The 17,935-nt window shown below is 34.8% G+C and overlaps 2 protein-coding genes across 3 annotated transcripts in view; one reads left to right on the top strand and one right to left on the bottom strand.

The window, feature by feature from the left end:
* b3galt9 (beta-1,3-galactosyltransferase 9) overlaps nt 1-17,935 on the bottom strand; it is a 28,198-nt gene that overhangs the window by 9,510 nt on the left and 753 nt on the right. The gene's annotated exons all lie outside the window — the stretch shown is intronic.
* On the top strand, nt 1,033-17,426 carry si:ch73-29c22.1. 2 transcript variants are annotated; one of them, NM_001442789.1, is given in 9 exon segments: nt 1,033-1,102; nt 3,440-3,499; nt 10,333-10,448; nt 10,636-10,819; nt 13,288-13,431; nt 13,531-13,664; nt 15,634-15,845; nt 15,998-16,104; nt 17,309-17,426. In NM_001442789.1, coding segments are annotated over 8 exon segments (978 nt in total). In that variant the 5' UTR covers nt 1,033-1,102; nt 3,440-3,482; the 3' UTR covers nt 17,373-17,426.

Raw genomic sequence — 17,935 nt, 5'->3', positions numbered from 1 at the left:
AAGACATACTCACTACATAAACGCACGAAATCGCACTTCAGCAGCATTTATTTGAGAGCGCACAAGAAAATCTGTGCTTGAGCAGCGTATACTTAAGGGGGCCTGAAAAAAGTTTTGTGCAAGAGCAGACGAAATCGGCGCCCAAGCAAAGAGATTTGCATGCTCGTATTACATAAATGCGATCTCAACTTGTTATACTGCACTCACGACATTTGTCATTGACATAATGCCACAGGTAGTTGGTAGATCTGTGTAGGCCTGCCGCCACAGCTGGAAAAAAATGATAGAGGAAACACTGAATTTGTTTATATTACTATAGTTGTTTGTGTTGTGTAGTTGTTACCATAGCAACTGTAGAATTACCTCAAAAGATTAAAGTAATCTGGGGCAGCACGGTGATTCAGTGGTTAGCACTGTTGCCTCACAGCAAGAAGGTCGCTGGTTTGAGTTTTCACAGTCCAAAGACGTGGTACAGGTGAACTGAATAAATCAAACTGCCCAAAATGTGTGTGAACCAAACTGTGTGTGAATGAGTGTGTACCCGCTACTGGGTTGCAGCTGGCAGGATATCCACTGTGTAAAACCTGTGCTGGAAAAGTTGGTGGTTCATTCCGCTGTGGCAAGCCCTGATAAATAAAGGGACTAAGCTGAATTAAAATGAATGAATGAAAGATTAAAGTATTCTACTGGTTCAAAACCTCAACAGTATTTACTATAAATCATTATAGTATACTTTCATATATGGTACAACAATCAGGTTCTGGAAGGAAAAGATTACATGTAATGAAGAAACTGATTTTCTAACAGTATAGCCAACTGATCATTTTTTAAAGACAGACCTAAACTATTTTGTTCACAATAATGGTATTTTTGTTATTTAATCATGTTTAAATGAAGCTCAATTATTCACAATAGTATGAATTTTTTTTTTATAAAGCTCTGAAAATGTTATTGACTGGTGTTTTGGTGCATTTCTTGCTAATATGAAAAAAACAGGTGTGGATTAAATACATGCACAGATATCACATGATTAGTGAAAATTGTCACATGACCAACTTGCACCATGAGGAGATGATGGCTGAAACAAAGCTCCAAACAAAAGGTTAGTGAAGTATTCTAACATCAAGATATGGTATTGATTTTTGGTAAATAACATATTTAGGGTGTCTAATATTAATATATTAATTCACAACTGTTCAGCATTGTTGAATGTGATTATAAACTAACCAATAATGGTGGCCATTGGGATAAGGCAGTGCATTTAGCAACATATACATAAAATTTATATTTAAAATACTCAACTATACAACTAAAATGAAAATATAAAATATAAATTCATAAAAACATTACCAAAAATAACTCTTCTGCAGAAATAAGAGGTAAAGTTGGCTTTATATTCACACATTGGTTCAGTGTCAACATTTGACACGCTCACGATATTGTTTACCATGTTACTTTGAATATTCGATCTGAATATGACTTGTTAACAACATTAGCACTTGTACACAGCTTTAGCACTATTTATTCGACTGTGAACAATGTTGTATTTTGATAGTCATTGGCTGCATTAAGTTAAAGTTGCTTTTATATATAGAGGTAAAGTTGGTTTTATATTTGCATATTCGTTCATTAAGCAGTCTCTATATTGTTTACGATGTAACTTTGAATATTCGATCGGAATAAGCATGCAAGTATGGCTTCTAATCAACAGTAACACTATCTGATTCACTGTGAACTATGCTGTTTTTTGATAGTCATTGGCTGCTAATATGATTTCACTATTTAGAGTTTGCAAATAATACTTTTGTAAAATTATATTATTAAGAGAAAAGTCAGAATGTGCGAATGTAAAACCAACATTACCTCTATCTTTTTATATTCGCACATTCACCCTAGTGAAAAATAAATATGCTTAGTATACTTGGATCCGGACTAATTGTCAGTATATTTTATGTGTATTAATGTTTAGTTAACTTGCAGTGTGACATTTTGAACATATTAATTTTGTGCTAAGTATATTTTAGTTGTAATAAAATTGCACTAAAGTACAATTTTAAGTGTATTTAGTGTACTTTTGTGTGCTAAATTGGAACAACTTTAAGTATATCTAGTACACTTTAAATAAGCATAACATGTATGCTAATTTCATGCTTGCTTTGTGATATTTAATTTACTGTTTAAAAGTACAGTAACGTTGTGAGTTTCTGGGAATTGTTTTAACAGTGTATGTTTGCACACTATTTACAAAAGTTTTAAATAAGTAGATAGATAGATAGATGGATGGATGGATGGATGGATGGATGGATGGATGGATTGATGGATGGATGGATGGATGGATGGATATAGATAGATAGATAGATAGATAGATAGATAGATAGATAGATAGATAGATAGATTGAATTTAACAAAATATACAACTTATTTAATAATGTGCTTTGAACATTCTTACAAGTTAATTTTCAAAGTACAGTTAAAATAATACTAAAATATATTACCATCAAATGCTAAATAAATACACTTGTAAAAAATAAACTAAGCATGTATTTAAAGTGCATTTTTCTAAAATATATTTTTAGAAAATATACTAAATTACAATTATTTTAAGTGTGTTAAAAGTTATATATAAAAGTATGGTAATAATAAATGTTTAATATATTTAAATTAAGTATACTTTTAAATTAGTATACTTTCAATGTACTGTTGGAATAAAAAATATATTTGCAATACAATTCAGTATACTTTTTTTTTTCCACGAGGGCAGGCTTTCTCCTTAAACAATTTCAGAGAAGTATTCATTGCAAATTTTAAATAGTGAATCCATATTAGCAGCAAATGACTATCAAACATTGTTCACAGCCAATTAAATGGTGCTAATGTTGTTTTGAAGTCATATTTACATGTGGTTTCAGTCAGAATATTCAAAGTACCATGGTAAACAATCTATGGAGTTGTCACTGAATGAATGTGCGAATGTAAAACCCACTTTACCTCGATGCTGGCTGCTAATATGATGTCAATATTTAGAATTTGCAAAGAATACTTTTCTGAAAATATAATATCAAGAAGAAAGTCTGAAGTGTAAATATATAAGCAACTTAACCTCAATAGAAACGAGTAGGCCTGTCAAAACGTGAATTCATATGTGGGTGTAACAGTGAGTTATGGTTGTGTGTGAAATGAATACTAGCCTGTTCCCAATGCGAACGCTTGTCTTCTGTAAGAGTGTGTTTGTGTGTGTGTGTGTGTGTGTAATGAATCACATGGCAGAAGAAAAGCTATTTTCTCACCTCTTTGATTGTTTACATGTTGTGTATCATTCACTGTCAGCACTAAACCTGCATACCTGCATATCACACATGTACAGTCTCTGTCTGTCGGTCACACACTATAAAACCTCTAAATAAACCTCTGGCTCTGTCTCATACACAATAAACTGCAGAGAACAAGAGTGACTAAAGAAACATTGATAAACGAGCGACATCATGATGACATCAGAAACGTGAGTACATCCATAAAGACATTTGATTCGGCACAGAAATATGTGAAAATGAAAACAAGGCTTTAAAAAAACTAAATGAACACATGATGCACCACAACTTTTTGAGTTTTACATTCAGATCAGATTGTGTAAATCTGCAATGCTTTCTCAATCTAAGAGTTTTGAGTTCAGTCATATCTAATGTATAAAATCCTTCTGATATTAATGAGTTTATTTGGATGCTAAGTCTGATCCTTATGACTCACTGCTGATGTATTTTTAATTTGACATTTTATTTACTGAACTTAGTCATGCTATACTGGATTCAATTTACTTGGCTAGTGTGCAACAGTTATGAAATGCATTGCATATCCCTATTCAAAAATAATGTATATAATACTGAATAAGTTAATAATATTGAAATAAAATACTGAATAATAATAGTTATTTCCAAGTTTAGCATGTATTGACATTAAAATAGCTTTTTCCAGTTTTTTCATAGTGTGTTATTGCACTGACCTTTTCCTCCATCTAAAAATAATTGTTTGCCCTTCCGGATGCCACGTTTTCTTTAGGTCTCTGCTTCTTCATTGTGCGAAATAGTAGCTTGGTCTCATCAGTTGAGAATTCAATTATTTTTTAAACTATGATTAGACATTTTGATGGACAACTGCATAAAAGTTTCCTGTGGACATTTGTTTTAATTTAAAGGTGCTGTATGTACATTTTTTACTCTTCTAAAGCATAAAAATACTATAATATGTTTGCAGATATTTAAGAAACATGCTAAGTGAATTTTTTTTATCTGATAAACTGAAGTCAAAATAAGATTTATTTACTACCTGAGTTTTATTATTAGTTTTTTTTATACTACCTGAGTTTATTAGTTTTATTTACTACCTGAGAATTTTGGGAAGTATATTTTTGTAACCCGGGATATTGAAAAAGTAGACACTCTATTGCCAGATGGCACCTAGTCAGTGGGAAAATATTGCAAGATGTATGCGGCATGGTGGCTCAGTGGTTAGCACTGTTGACTTACAGCAAGAGGGTTGCTGCCTCGAGTCCCAGCTGGGCCAGTTGGCATTTGAATAAGGTGAATTGAATAAACTAATCTGGCCATAGTGTATGAGTGTGTATGTGTGTGTGCATGCGAGTGTATGGGTGGTTAACAGTACTGGGTTGCAGCTGGAAGGGCATCCGCTGCGTAAAACATGCCTGATAAGTTGGCGGTTCATTTCGTTGTGGTGACCCCTGATTAATAAAGAGACTACGCCAAAAAGAAAATGAATGAATGAATGAATGAATACATGCGGTATAGTGGCTTAGTAGTTAGAGCTCTGTCACCTTACAGCAAAAAGGTTGCTGGTTCGAGTACTGGCTAGAAAAGTTGCCATTTGAATTAGGTAAATTGAATAAACTAAATTCGCCAATGTGTATGAGTGGGTGTTTGAATGCTAATGTGTATCGGTGTTTAACAATACTGGGTTCCAGGCCCCTTGGTTCCAGCTGGAAGGGCATCCGCTGTGTCAAACATATGCTGGGTATGTTGGTGGTTCATTCCGCTGTGGCGACTCCTGATTAATAAAGGAACTAAGCCGAAAATAAAATAAATGAATGAATATATGCGGCATTGTGGCTCAGTAGTTAGCTCTGTCACCTCACAGCAAGAAGGTTGCTAGTTTGAGTCCTGGCTGGGCAGTTGGCATTTGAATAAGGTAAATTGAATGAACTAATTTGGCCATAGTGTGTGTGTTTCCCAGTACTGGGTTGCGGCTGGAAGGGCATCCTCTGTGCAAAACATATGCTGGAATAGTTGGCGGTTCATTCCTCTGTGGCGACCCCTGATTAATAAAGGGACTAAGCCAAAAAGAACATAAATGAATGAATATATGTGGCATGGTGGCTGAGTAGTTAGCTCTGTCACCTTACAGCAAGAAGGTTGCTGGTTCGAATCCCAGCTGGGCCAGTTGGCATTTGAATAGGGTAAACTGAATAAACTAATGTGGCCATAGAGTGTGTGTGTGTGTGTGTTTGTGTGTGTATGCGAGTGTTTGTTTAACAGTACTGGGTTCCAGCTGGAAGGGCATCCGGTGCGTAAAACATATGCTGGAATAGTTGGGGGTTCATTCCACTGTGGCCATCCTTGATAAATCAGGGACTGAAGGAAAATGAATGAACGAATATATATTAGGCTTACAGGCTTATACCCTATTCTTTATAAATCTCTTAACATTAACCTAGAAAGCTCATCTGTGGAGGTCCAGGCCAAACTAAAGATCTTAGGGGTAATATTTGGCCAAAGTCTAACATTTGACCCCCAAATACCGTCCACTTTAAAGACTTCATTTTTAATCTTAAAATCATTTCACGAATCCACCCAATGCTTTCCTTTTCTGCAGAAAAACTAATCAATACTTTCGTTTTTTCCTGCTTGGACTAATGCAATGCCTTACCAGCTGGTGTTTTCAAAAGAAACATCAATAAACTACAAAAGATTTTAGGATTTTTATCATGCATCAACACTAAAAATCTTATTTAATTTATATATTCATTTGTTTGTTAATTTTAAATTGTATATTCATTATTGAAAGGTTCCTGCCTTGAAAATAGCCTTGGTTGCTGACATGGCATTAAATAAAAAATACACTACATTACCTCTGACTCTGGTCCTTTAACAGTCCCCTCCACTCGTCTGCGGTCTATGGGTGACTGGGCTTTCACATCTCTGGCTCCGAGGCTCTGGATTTCTCTCTCCCATGACATTAGACACGCTGAATCTTTTAAATTGTTTAAATCATTCTTGAAAACTCACTACTTTACACTCGTCTATTCATGAGGTGTGCATTTTTAGTTTAATGTTTCTCGATATTTGAATGTTTTATCACTTTTGAATGTTTTAGCAATTGTGAATGTTTTAGCCTGAATGATTCAATTCTAAACTGTTTTATATCTGTGTCTTTTTTGTGTAAAGCACTTTGAGAATTAAGTTTTAAAGGCGCTATATAAGAATAAACTATTATTATTATTATTATTATTATTAATAATGAGCCTCTATTTTGAGCCTCTGATGAGAGATTTAGGGATCAAGACTATCAAGAAGAAATGTCTCAGCTCTTCCAGGATTTTATAACTAGCAGCGTTCTCGCCTCCTTCCCTCTCTCTCACACACACACACACTCTCAATAGGGCATTTCCATTTCCCTGTCACTCTTTTTCTGTGATAATTATGAGTTAGAAAAGTCACGGTTAGACTGTGATATCTGCCAGAAGCCCATGATGACTGCTGGTGAAAACATTTGAGCTCACGGTTGGCATGGTAACAGAACCGGTTGCCAGGGTGATGCTTTCATTATCGGTATAGGTGAATCGGTGGCCGGTTTAGCACTCTGGGTTTCATGCTCTTAAGTTATATGACAGTTCAATTGGTTCTCAGAGTTGTCACGGCTTGATTGGGTTTTGATTGTCAGTGCAATTATTTCCTGTTGTCAGATCGTGTGCGCGTGAAGAAGAATTTTGTTCACAGTGCAGACATGTCTGGTGTGGTGCTATGTTTGTCGACAAGAGGTAATATATTTTGCTGAGGCGACAGGCGTGAGTTCACCTTTGACCCCTGACGCACGCAGTCCTCATCTGAGCTGTTGTCATGCCACAGCGTGGCTTTTACCTAACATAGCAGTGTAAAGCCCACAGAAGAAAGAAAGAGAGAGGGAGAGCAGAACATCTGAAAAGAATGAGCAGTGAAAGCAGACAGAGTCAAGGGCATTTGACTTACACCCACATCTGTGACTCACTCCAGTGTGTTTGTGTGTTTAGCAGAAAAGACTGATCGCTCCCATTGAGAAATTATAGATTGCTTAAGACATGGCTGTAAAAAATAATAGATAAAATAAAAATGAGACTTTTCAGGGTCTTATTTTTTTTATCAAATGTAACTGACAGCTGTTTGTCCATGCAAAACCCATGAATATCTTGAACAGACTTTTGCATTTTGGTTATTTGGTTTCAATGGGGAAACAAACCTGAATTTTTAAAAATATTTCCTTCGGTCAAGACAAGTTGTTGAATGTTAAAATAAGGTCAATTAAATAAAAAAATAAGGAAACATCCTGGATTTGTTTCTTCACTCCTCTTTATTCTTTTGTATGTATTATAGAAGTATCAGATCGGTATTTCAGCTCAGCTGGAAGTAGACTCAATGATAACTTTGTCAAAATTCTGTCATTTCAATAGAGTTTGTTTTGAGGGCTGATATCTCAAATAGGCTTGGGCGGTATCGAAATTTTGATACCGTCAAACCTCCTCCCTATTTTACCCCGGTATCCGGTATTAACGTGCATAATAAAAAAAATTATGACGTAAGGCTCAGACAGCGTCAAAAAACTGTTGGCTTGTGCCTAAACCATTCAGAAACTGAATACCGTATACGCGGTCACCTTTTTGTTTTGTTCGTATTAGAGATCTGCGCAGGACGCTCTCTCTCATTCACACACACGCACACACAGAGAGAGGGAGAGACCCAACGCACAGCACCTCTCTCTCTTTCATTCATTCACACACACACACACACAGAGCAGCAAGCGACACACCCGCACACACACATGCTCGTTTGCTCGAGAGCGTTATTGTTTGATCGTGCGCCCACTCCCTTTAAAAGTTACCGACTGCTCCCACGATTTATTCGGAAATTTATTCCCGCACCGCTAGAAATCTGGTCGGCCTCCGCGATACAGCAGCGGGAATGCAGACCTCTATTTCATTTTTACCACGTCTCCCCTCGTTCGGTCGAAACCGGAAATACATCCAAACTGCAGGTGCGCAACTCGCCACCTCACCTCTCCCTCTCTCTCCTCCACACTGTCCCATGATGACAATCACGCATATGTATTTGTAGACATTAAATTAAGGATATTTAATATTAAATACTTCTCTACTATTTAAGTGCATTGCTTTTTTATGACGGTATAATGGTATTGAAACTGACACCGTTGCTATTTTTAGATCTCGTGGATAATACCATATTACCGCCCAAGCCTAATCTCAAACCACATTTGCCACGTTGTAACAATGGGTTTTTAACTACAACGGTTCGAACTGTAGTTCTGCCGAATGACTAAAAAGTTATTAGTATGTTGGTAAAAAACTGTACATTCTAGTCAAACCATCCTTCTGCAATCTTACACCAAAAATAGAAATAAGGGCAGTATTAATAGCTTACAATGTTGGAGAGCGTCGCTATTATGTGATTCCATTGTATTGCAATATGGAGCAATTAAGTGTTGATGTCAAGTCAAAAGTAATTCACAAATACTTGAATATGAGATGATTTAATAACAACGATTCTCTATAGTTACAACTGAATTAGTTATAAAATAACTGTATAAAATAATAAAATATGAAATTATAAAACATAGAATAATGATTGTACCCAGCTCAAATGTAAAATAAAGTTACCAGAGGTACCAGAGAAAGGGGGAGGGAGAGACAAAGAGAGTAAGTAGGCTTCAAAGAGGCAGAGAAGATAGACTCCAGATCAGGAGAAGAGCAGAGCAGGAAAAGAACAAACCAGGAAAAGACCCAGAGCAAAGTTTACCACCTATTTTGTATCTTTCTTGACCATGTGACCAAAGCCCAAATACTGAGACATACAAACTGACCAATCAACATGTGACCACATCGTAAAACTGCAAAGTCCACACACCAGGCCCTGATATTATCAGTATCTGCCTTTGGAGTCAGTACGGACCTTCTTTGGTGAAAAAATCATGTTTTGCCATATAAACAGATGCATATGATAATTTTCATTCCTATAACGTTGATGAACAGAAAGCATTATTGACTGATTTTTCTCTGCTCTCTGATTGCGCAAACCCAACAATATTTAACTTAAAGGGTTAGTTCACCCCAAAAATAAAATTCTGTTATTAATTAATGTTATCACCTTCATGTCATTCCAGACCTTCGTTTGTCTTTGAAACACAAATTAGCAAACATGCCTTCAGTAGTTTAATCGGAATATTATAAAGCTACAAAAATTCAAAAATATCTACTTTATTCAATAGTTACTTCTTCCCAGTGTCAGTATAAGGTGCGTATTTACATGTCGTGCTTGGTTGCACTCTTGATGTTTTAATTGGATGCATCTGTGCTTTGTTTTCACAGAGGATGTGACACAAGCATCTGGAGGATATACGTCACTGCAAAGTGCTGATGAACGTGCGCAATATACTGACACAGAGGAGAAAAAAAACTGTTGAATAAAGTGTTTTTTATGTGGCACAAAAGTATTCTCATAGCTTGATAGTATTGTAACTAAACCATATGATCAGTTTTAAGGATGTTTTTTTGGTATTTTTCTGGACTTTGAACGAGTAAATGGAGGATGAGGGAGCTCTCACATTTCCCCTTAAATATTTAGTTTTGTGTTCCGAATGACAAACGAAGATGGAAACAGATAGTTGCTGGTTTATACTGACCAGGACATGACCAGAACTAGCTTTACCCAGCTCATGATCAGCAAAGAACCAGCAGCCATTTCTAAACCAACAATTTTAAAACCTACTCTACTAGCATATGCGGTTTTTATCAACGGCGGATTATCTTATAAACATCAGCTCTACAAACTGGAAGACATGAGTGCCATTCAGTTGTGTGCTGAATATTAGGCTACTTCAAATCTCTCACTCAAAGTGTGGCAGTCTTCTGCTCCATCAGTGTTGTGATTTACTCATGTTCACAGCCAAGCAGGTGGCTGTTTTATTGTTTGCCCACTGTTTTAAGTGTGAAGAATTTGCATATGTGTGGTGTGGAAAGAATGTCAACATTTCATATTTCTTATGTGTGTGTTTGTTCAGCAACTGCTTTAAAGAAGATGAGGACGTCTTGCTCATCAAGTATAATACCAACACACACAGCACCAAGAAGAATAAAGCAGCATCTAAAGGCAAACTCTCTGACATGATATATGTGGGTCAGTATTTATATCAATCTGTTTGTCAGCGACTCCCAGACTTTTCTACACCTGCCTAAACATTTTAGGAAGCTTGGTCAGCTGCCTGTTGTTGCATCTATAAATATAAGAACAATTTATTCATAAATTTAAATGACATATAGGATTTTGTTAACATCTATTTTATGTTTTTTTTTAAATTGTGTAGTCGGAGGCTGGAGTAAAGATGACCCGTCCTGTCCAGTTGAGCAGTTCTGCTCTCAGTATAACGAGTGGAAATTTATCGCTCCAATGCTTCATCCCCGCAGTGACACAGGGGTGTGTGCTCTGGACGGGGATATCTATACTGTGGGCGGGTCTGATGATGTCACCTGTTTAAGCAGTGTGGAGAGGTGGGTGCCTACATTAACTAAGAACTTATCCAAAACACATTTAAATGGTATATGTTGTAAAATTATAGCTGTCTGTGTAAAAGTGTCCGAAATATTAAGCTCCTAGGTTGCAATTAACATATTGTGGTTAGCATTGTCGCCTCACAATAATAAGGTTACAGGTTCGAGTCCCAGCTGGACCGGGTGGAATTTCTGTGTGGAGTTTGCATGTTCTCCCCGTGTTGACGTGGGTGTCATCCGGGTGCTCTGGTTTCCCCCATAGTCCAAACACATGGAATGGGTAAATTGAATAAACTAAATTGGCTGTAGTGTGCAAGTGTGAGAATGTGAAAGTTTATGGGTGTTTCCCAGTACTGCTACTTAATACACATGCCGGAATAGTTGGAGGTTGATTCGCTATGGCCACCCCTGATAAATAAGGGACTAAGCCGAAGGAAAATGAATGAATGATTCCAATTGGTTTTCCAATTAATCTGAGTAATTTGATTTTTAATTATATTTGATAAAAAAGATCAATATTTTTTTGTTTCTGTTGTTCTTGGATTGTAATCTATAAGTAAATGCAAGTATTCATTTATCATATCCATAAACTGATGTTACGTGTTTAACTTAACTTAAAATGCTTAACACTCAAAAATATTGGTTAAAATGGTATTTTCACTACAGTAATTTCGACTGTAATACAATATTCTTTAGTTAAATGCATTTTAATTTTATATTTGTTTTTTTATTACAAATATTCTTGCTGTTTGCCATTTGTGACCCTGAACTTATTTTGCACTGTATATTTTTGCCTATTATTGTGGGTCAAAAATAGATTAAAAAAAATCATTAGTGTATTAGGTAGAATTGAATTAACTAAATTGGCCGTAGTGTATGTGTGTGTGTGTGTGTATGAGAGTTTATGGGTGTTTCCCAGGTCTTGGCTGTAGTTGGAAGGGCATCCGCTGCATAATACATATGCTGGATAAGTTGGTTGTTCATTCTGCTGTGGTGACCTCTGATAAATAAAAGGACTAATCCATAGGAAAATCAATGAATGAGTATATTAGGTAAACATCATGTTCCATGAGGAAATGTATTTATTATCAACATTTTTGGCATCTAAGATTCAGACAATACACATTTTGGGGTTGTATTTTCCATAAAGGAAACATGCCGTGCTGTTTAAAGTTTGGCCAATAATTTTATTCTACATTTCAAATAAATGCTTAAAACAAGTTAAATATTCAGCCAATGGGGTAAGTGAAATAATCACTTGGAAATAAGTTTATTTGACCTTATTTTATCTCAGTGGCAGATTCTTTTTCTTGTTTAAAAGAAAATCTCACTTAATTTTGTATTACTTGCATGTTATTTCACCTAAAATTTATGTATTCTTTTTGTTTATTTTGTAGATAACTGACCAACACAAATAGATTAAAATAAATTATTATTTCTGGAAACAAGACAATCTTTCTTACTTGTCTAGAAAATGCTTATCGATTTAAGTAAGAAAAGCATTTTGCAGTGTGTATGTGTAATACCTGCTTACTGCTATTCACAACTAGGCCTGTCACGATATCTACGTTTGTTGTAAGATATATTGCACCAAAATATATTGTGATAAACTATGTTATTGTCATTTCAAGGCTATTTTATGTCACTCATTATATAAAGCCAGAATGACAAAATAAAATCATCACAATACAAGTACACTCTTCCAAAGAACACATACTTTATTTTTATTTTATTTAATTATAGTAATTTTAACAATTCAATCATTTGGCATTAGAATCAGAATGTGAAAACGCATATACGAAATAAGTGTTTTTTTTAACCATACTGATATTTACAGTTCTTATAGAGATAGAGAAGTTGCACAGTCAGCTAAATATGCTCAAATTACTTTTTAAGTATGGGCGATATATATTGCATTAACAAAAATGATTGAGGTCATGTCCATATGTTGTACGATAAGTCCATATATTGGTTATTGTGACAGGCCTATTCACAATAGGAGCTTGACTACACTGTAAAGCCCAAACCCAAGTCAATGTTATCGAATGAAAGGAGTGTAGTTCTACTCATTTGAAAAGAGTTTTAAACTTTAATTAAAAACCTCATTAATTAGAAGTTAATTTAATACCTCATTACTTTAATTTAAATGGAGTAAGTTCACAGTACTCGTATAGATTAGTTTTTCAACTCAAATGGCTTGTAGCAATCGGTTTCCTCAAACGGTTTGAGTTGCCTTAACTTTTTGGGTTTTACAGTACTCAGTTGGTTTGAGTTCTCTTCATTTATTGTGTTTTACTGTCTTCAAAATGTTTGGTTTACTCAAATGGATGAAGTTTACAGTATTCATTAAGATTAGTTTTTTAACTCAAATGATCTGTTGCAATCGTCTCAAATGGTTTGAGTTACCTTAACTTTTTGGGTTTTACAGTGTATTAAAATGCTGCTTTTTGTGCATGTGTTTGTGTTAGATATCATCCAGAGAGCAACACTTGGACTGTGGACGTTCCTTCGCTCTCCTCTCCAAGGTCTAGAGTGTGTGTGTTAGAGATGGATGGATGTCTTATCACACTTGGGGGTTTTGACGGAATGACCTGCATTAACACTGTAGAGAGGTCTAAACGCACAGGGACACATGCATCACAGAGAAACATAACTCAAGAAATCTCATTCAGACAAACAGATTAACGTTTGTTCTGTGTTTTATACTCTAGGTATGACCCATTGAAGAATTCTTGGTCTAAGTTGACTCCGATGTTGAGGAACAGGGCAGCTGCATCAGCCGCTGTCCTAAATGGTCAAATATATGTTGTAGGAGGAACAGATGGAGACATGGCGCTGGATTCAGGTAGAGAAAAATGTATACAGTGTTAATTAAAATTAAATAATTAAACTTTTATTATTTTTTTAAAGAAAGGGTTTACTTAAATTTTTTAGGTAGTTTAATTAGTTACTAGTCTAAATACCTTACAAAAATTCAACAGTTCAGTTTAAATAAATTCAGAGAAGCAGAATAATGTATATTTTGCAGAATAATTCTGCAAATGATGACAACTTTTGTAAGCTGTTTGGACATATCTGTGTGTAGGTGTTTTCACTGTCATATTGGATTGATAGAAACACAATAAGTCTCTCTTTTTTTAAATTTCCTAACATTAAAATAGGATTCAATCCCTCCCATTTTGAGGATAATCATATCCACAAGACAAGACTTGTGCAAAGCAAATAGGATTAAAAGATCTGTTCAGATCTCTGTGATCATCAATCATCATCAAATGTGATCAAGAATGCGTTTAACAAGTTTAAAAACATATTTAAAAGATGTGTGTAATAAATACAGTAAAATTGCTGTAAATCAACACATCAGCTGCATAGCGCTACAAAAGAAGACGCTTCAAACCCGGTTTGTGGTCTTACATCAGGTTTGTTTTGAACATCAACATAACAGATGTCCATACAGCAGTGTATATTAACGTGTATCTTGTCACATTTACCGTGCAAAAACTGTGCAAAGCTAAATGTATGTGTGTATGTGTGTGTTCACGTGCATGCGTGTATGCGCACAAACTTTAAAACGACATTGTGTGTGACTCATTTCTGCAGAAAGGCTTGAATTAACTCCACAACAAATACATCAAAGAACATTTGGGAAAGTTCTTCTTACTGTAGTAAAGAAGATTATTCTTCATACTTGTCTGTCACTGTACTGTTTATCTACGTGAAGGCTACGGCTCTGACATGCATGTGGCAATGGTAGGTGGTGAGAACTATAGCTCAATTTCATTTAAGGCAAAGGCAACAAGAATGGCTACAATGTCTCAAATTTCCCAGATTTAAAAAGGGATAATTAATACATTATAAGGTATAAATTCAGAGAAGCACGGTATTATTAAATATATAATTTTTTCATTCCAATATTTTGTATAGTAACTCAAATTTTCTACAAAAAAGGGTTTAACAATTCAATTTGAATGTATACGGTGTCATTACTTCAAAACGTTTTGTTTTTTGATACATACGTTGCTCAAATTGTAAGTGTTACTTTTTAAAAACAAAACTAAAAGGTCTTGTTTAATTTCAATTTCTATTGTCTATGCACTGAAATTTATGTGAATTTTTAGATTTAGTCAAATTAAATTATGAAGTAATTATAATAGTAATTTAAATACAGTTGTAATGATGTAATTTACTTTTTTGGAGTAACTGTAGGGCTGGGCGATACGGCAAAATTTTTATCTTGATAATTGTTTTCCATATTGAACGATTACTATATATATTTTGATAAAGGTTGTTAAAGCTTTCAGATTTAAAAAGTGTACCCCAACAATGACTGAAGCCACAAAAATTGGAGGGTCCATTAAATGGCATTGCGTATTTCAGGGCAATAAATTTAGTGACATACAAGCTCTATAATATAAACACACTTTTAGATTCCCATCGTTGCACATTTCTGATGTGTGACTGGCTCTTAAAAGAATATAGAGTAAAAAAATTTCCAAAGTGTATCATAGTTATTGACATAAATTTTATTGCGATTTGATATAACAGTGTTTCTCAACGACATTCCTGGAGGACCACCAGCTCTGCACATCTCCTTAACCAAGCACACCTGATTCAGATCATCAGCTCACTAGCAGATACTGAAAGACCTGTAATGAGAGTGACAGACAAAGGACACACCCAAAATACGCAGTGCCACTCCAGGAACGTGGTTGAGAAACACTGCAATATAATATCGTTTATCGGCCCAGCCCTACAACACTGCATATGTGCAAATTTGAAATCTAAGCCCTCAATTATAGTTTCTCCTACTCTAGTTGAACGTTTTGACCCATTTGAGGGATGCTGGTCTCTGTGCCCAACCATGTCAACCCCGAGGGAAGCATCGGGATGTGCCGTATTTCTTGGCTGTCTGTATGTGGCTGGAGGACGGGATGAACTTGGCCTGTCATTGAGCAACGTGGAGAGATACGACCCAGACAATTTCCGCTGGAGCCCAGTTAGAGCGATGAACAACAAGAGGTTTCAGGTTTAAAATATTCATTATTTACTCACTTCATCACAAAATTTTCTTGTCATTCCAACAAATATGTACAAAATGTATCCCGGCCAACATGTAATTTGTCTAATATGGTTTGAATATGTGTTTTGTAGTAAGGTTATTTTCTTAAACATGCACAGGTCTCTTTAGTGGTGTTCAATGACTTTCTATTGGCTATTGGAGGATCTGATGGTGTTAGCGATCATAAAACCATGGAGGCGTATGACTATGAGACGAATTCCTGGAGGTGTGTATTATTTTAAAGTGCATACAGACTCGAGAGAAATGTATATTTTGGGTCATTATCACTATAAAGTGCCTTCGATGTCCCACAAGATTGAATCAATCCTATATGAACATAATGTGAAATAATGAAATGTTGATGTTTTAATTTTTTTTTTTTTTAACCCCCTACATACATTCAGGTAGAATTATAAGTGCTTTAAAATATGTTTTTGTTAATTTCTGCCATATTCTTTATTGAATGGATGTGATTTTGCCATGTCCCACACACACTGCTCAGCCAACTTCAGTGAGTCTAAAAAGATTTTTTCTATTTTTGCCTTATATTGTGCTTGAAACTGAATCTTGTCAAGCTTAACATGTCCACCCTGTCATAGTCAAGTATTAATTAATATAAAAAAAATTCAGAAATTAAAAATATAGCTTTTAAACTATGTACAAAGAGGTTAAATAGGGAAACACTTTACCAGCTGCAGGTTCAAAATGTTGAATAAATGCTATCTTTAGCCAAAGATTTTCTCCCTGTCATTGTCCACCCTGTCACAAATGCTTCCTTAAGGGTGGACATATGCATTGGTATTAACACTTTATTTATTTATTTCATTTAAAACAAAATATTAATTAGTCAATGTTTTATGTTACTACACTTATACACACATACTACACTAGTGGATGCAATACATGAGTGGACAATACAAACCTTTTGGCAATATCTGTCTCAGTCTATACAAAGAACATCCTTTAAAAGTCCATATAATTGAGCTCATTGCTGTTTAAAATAAATGTACTTGCCAATGTCCACACTGTCATTTTGTTTTTCATCGTCGTGTTTAACTTTTATGAAAATAAACAAGTTATTTATTAACTTAGCAAAAAATCTTGTTTATTTATGAAAAAAAAAATTGTTGTAGCTTGACCAACATAAATTTATTACAGCCTAAGGTTTATTTAATACAACAACTACGTGGTTAAATCAAAAATCTCAAACTTTTTTTTTCTGACATCTCAAAGACACTTTATAGTGATACTGACCCTTTTAACAATTATGAGGTCAAGTATATTTAAATGTGTCATTTTGTTAGCTACAGTTAAAATTATCATTGTGAAGGGAATAATTCTACAAAAAACTACATTTCTGTCTTTATGAAGATTTATGCTCCTTTTCTGTTCATCTCTTATGTCTATTATTATGTCTTCTCTTGTGTTAGACATTTTGGCAGTATGAAGTCCAAGCATCCAGGTGGACACGCGGCTCTGGTTAAGGCTGTCTGAAATGTACTGATACGAGTAATGATATGAATTATAATAAATGACCATGAAATTAAATTTGACTGTAATTTCTTGTTGACCCTCAAAAACCTGCTTCTACTGTAGGTCTATCCTATTTTCTGGGATAAGATCAAAAGTTCATATTAGGGTTGTCGCAATGCCATTATTCACAATACTATACCAGCTGAAGTATCATGATATCAAGTAGTAATGCAATACTGTAATTCATAACTCAAATTATAAAGAAAATTGTGAGAAAAACTATATTATATGTTATAATAGGTCTTGAATGTAATTCATAATTCCCTTATGGCCAAAAAGTATTATTTGCACGTCATTTCACCTCAAATTTATTTATTCTTTTTGTTTATTTTGTAGATAACTGACCAACAAAAATACTTTAAAATAAAGATACAAATTATACTAAATAAAATTAGCTTACAAAAGAGAATTTTTACAACAAAATTAGGCCATATGAAGTGGTCAAAAATTGTTTAAATGTTTCCTGCTGCTATTTTTTTAATCAAATTTATTTTCAGTCTTATCAGTTAACAATCCAAAGTAAA

Source organism: Danio rerio, chromosome 21 (genome assembly GCF_052040795.2).
Source record: "Danio rerio strain M-AB ecotype USA chromosome 21, GRCz13ab, whole genome shotgun sequence".
Lineage (NCBI taxonomy): Eukaryota > Metazoa > Chordata > Actinopteri > Cypriniformes > Danionidae > Danio > Danio rerio.
Note: the sequence above shows the minus strand (reverse complement) of the source record. Positions and strands in the feature narration are given on the sequence as shown.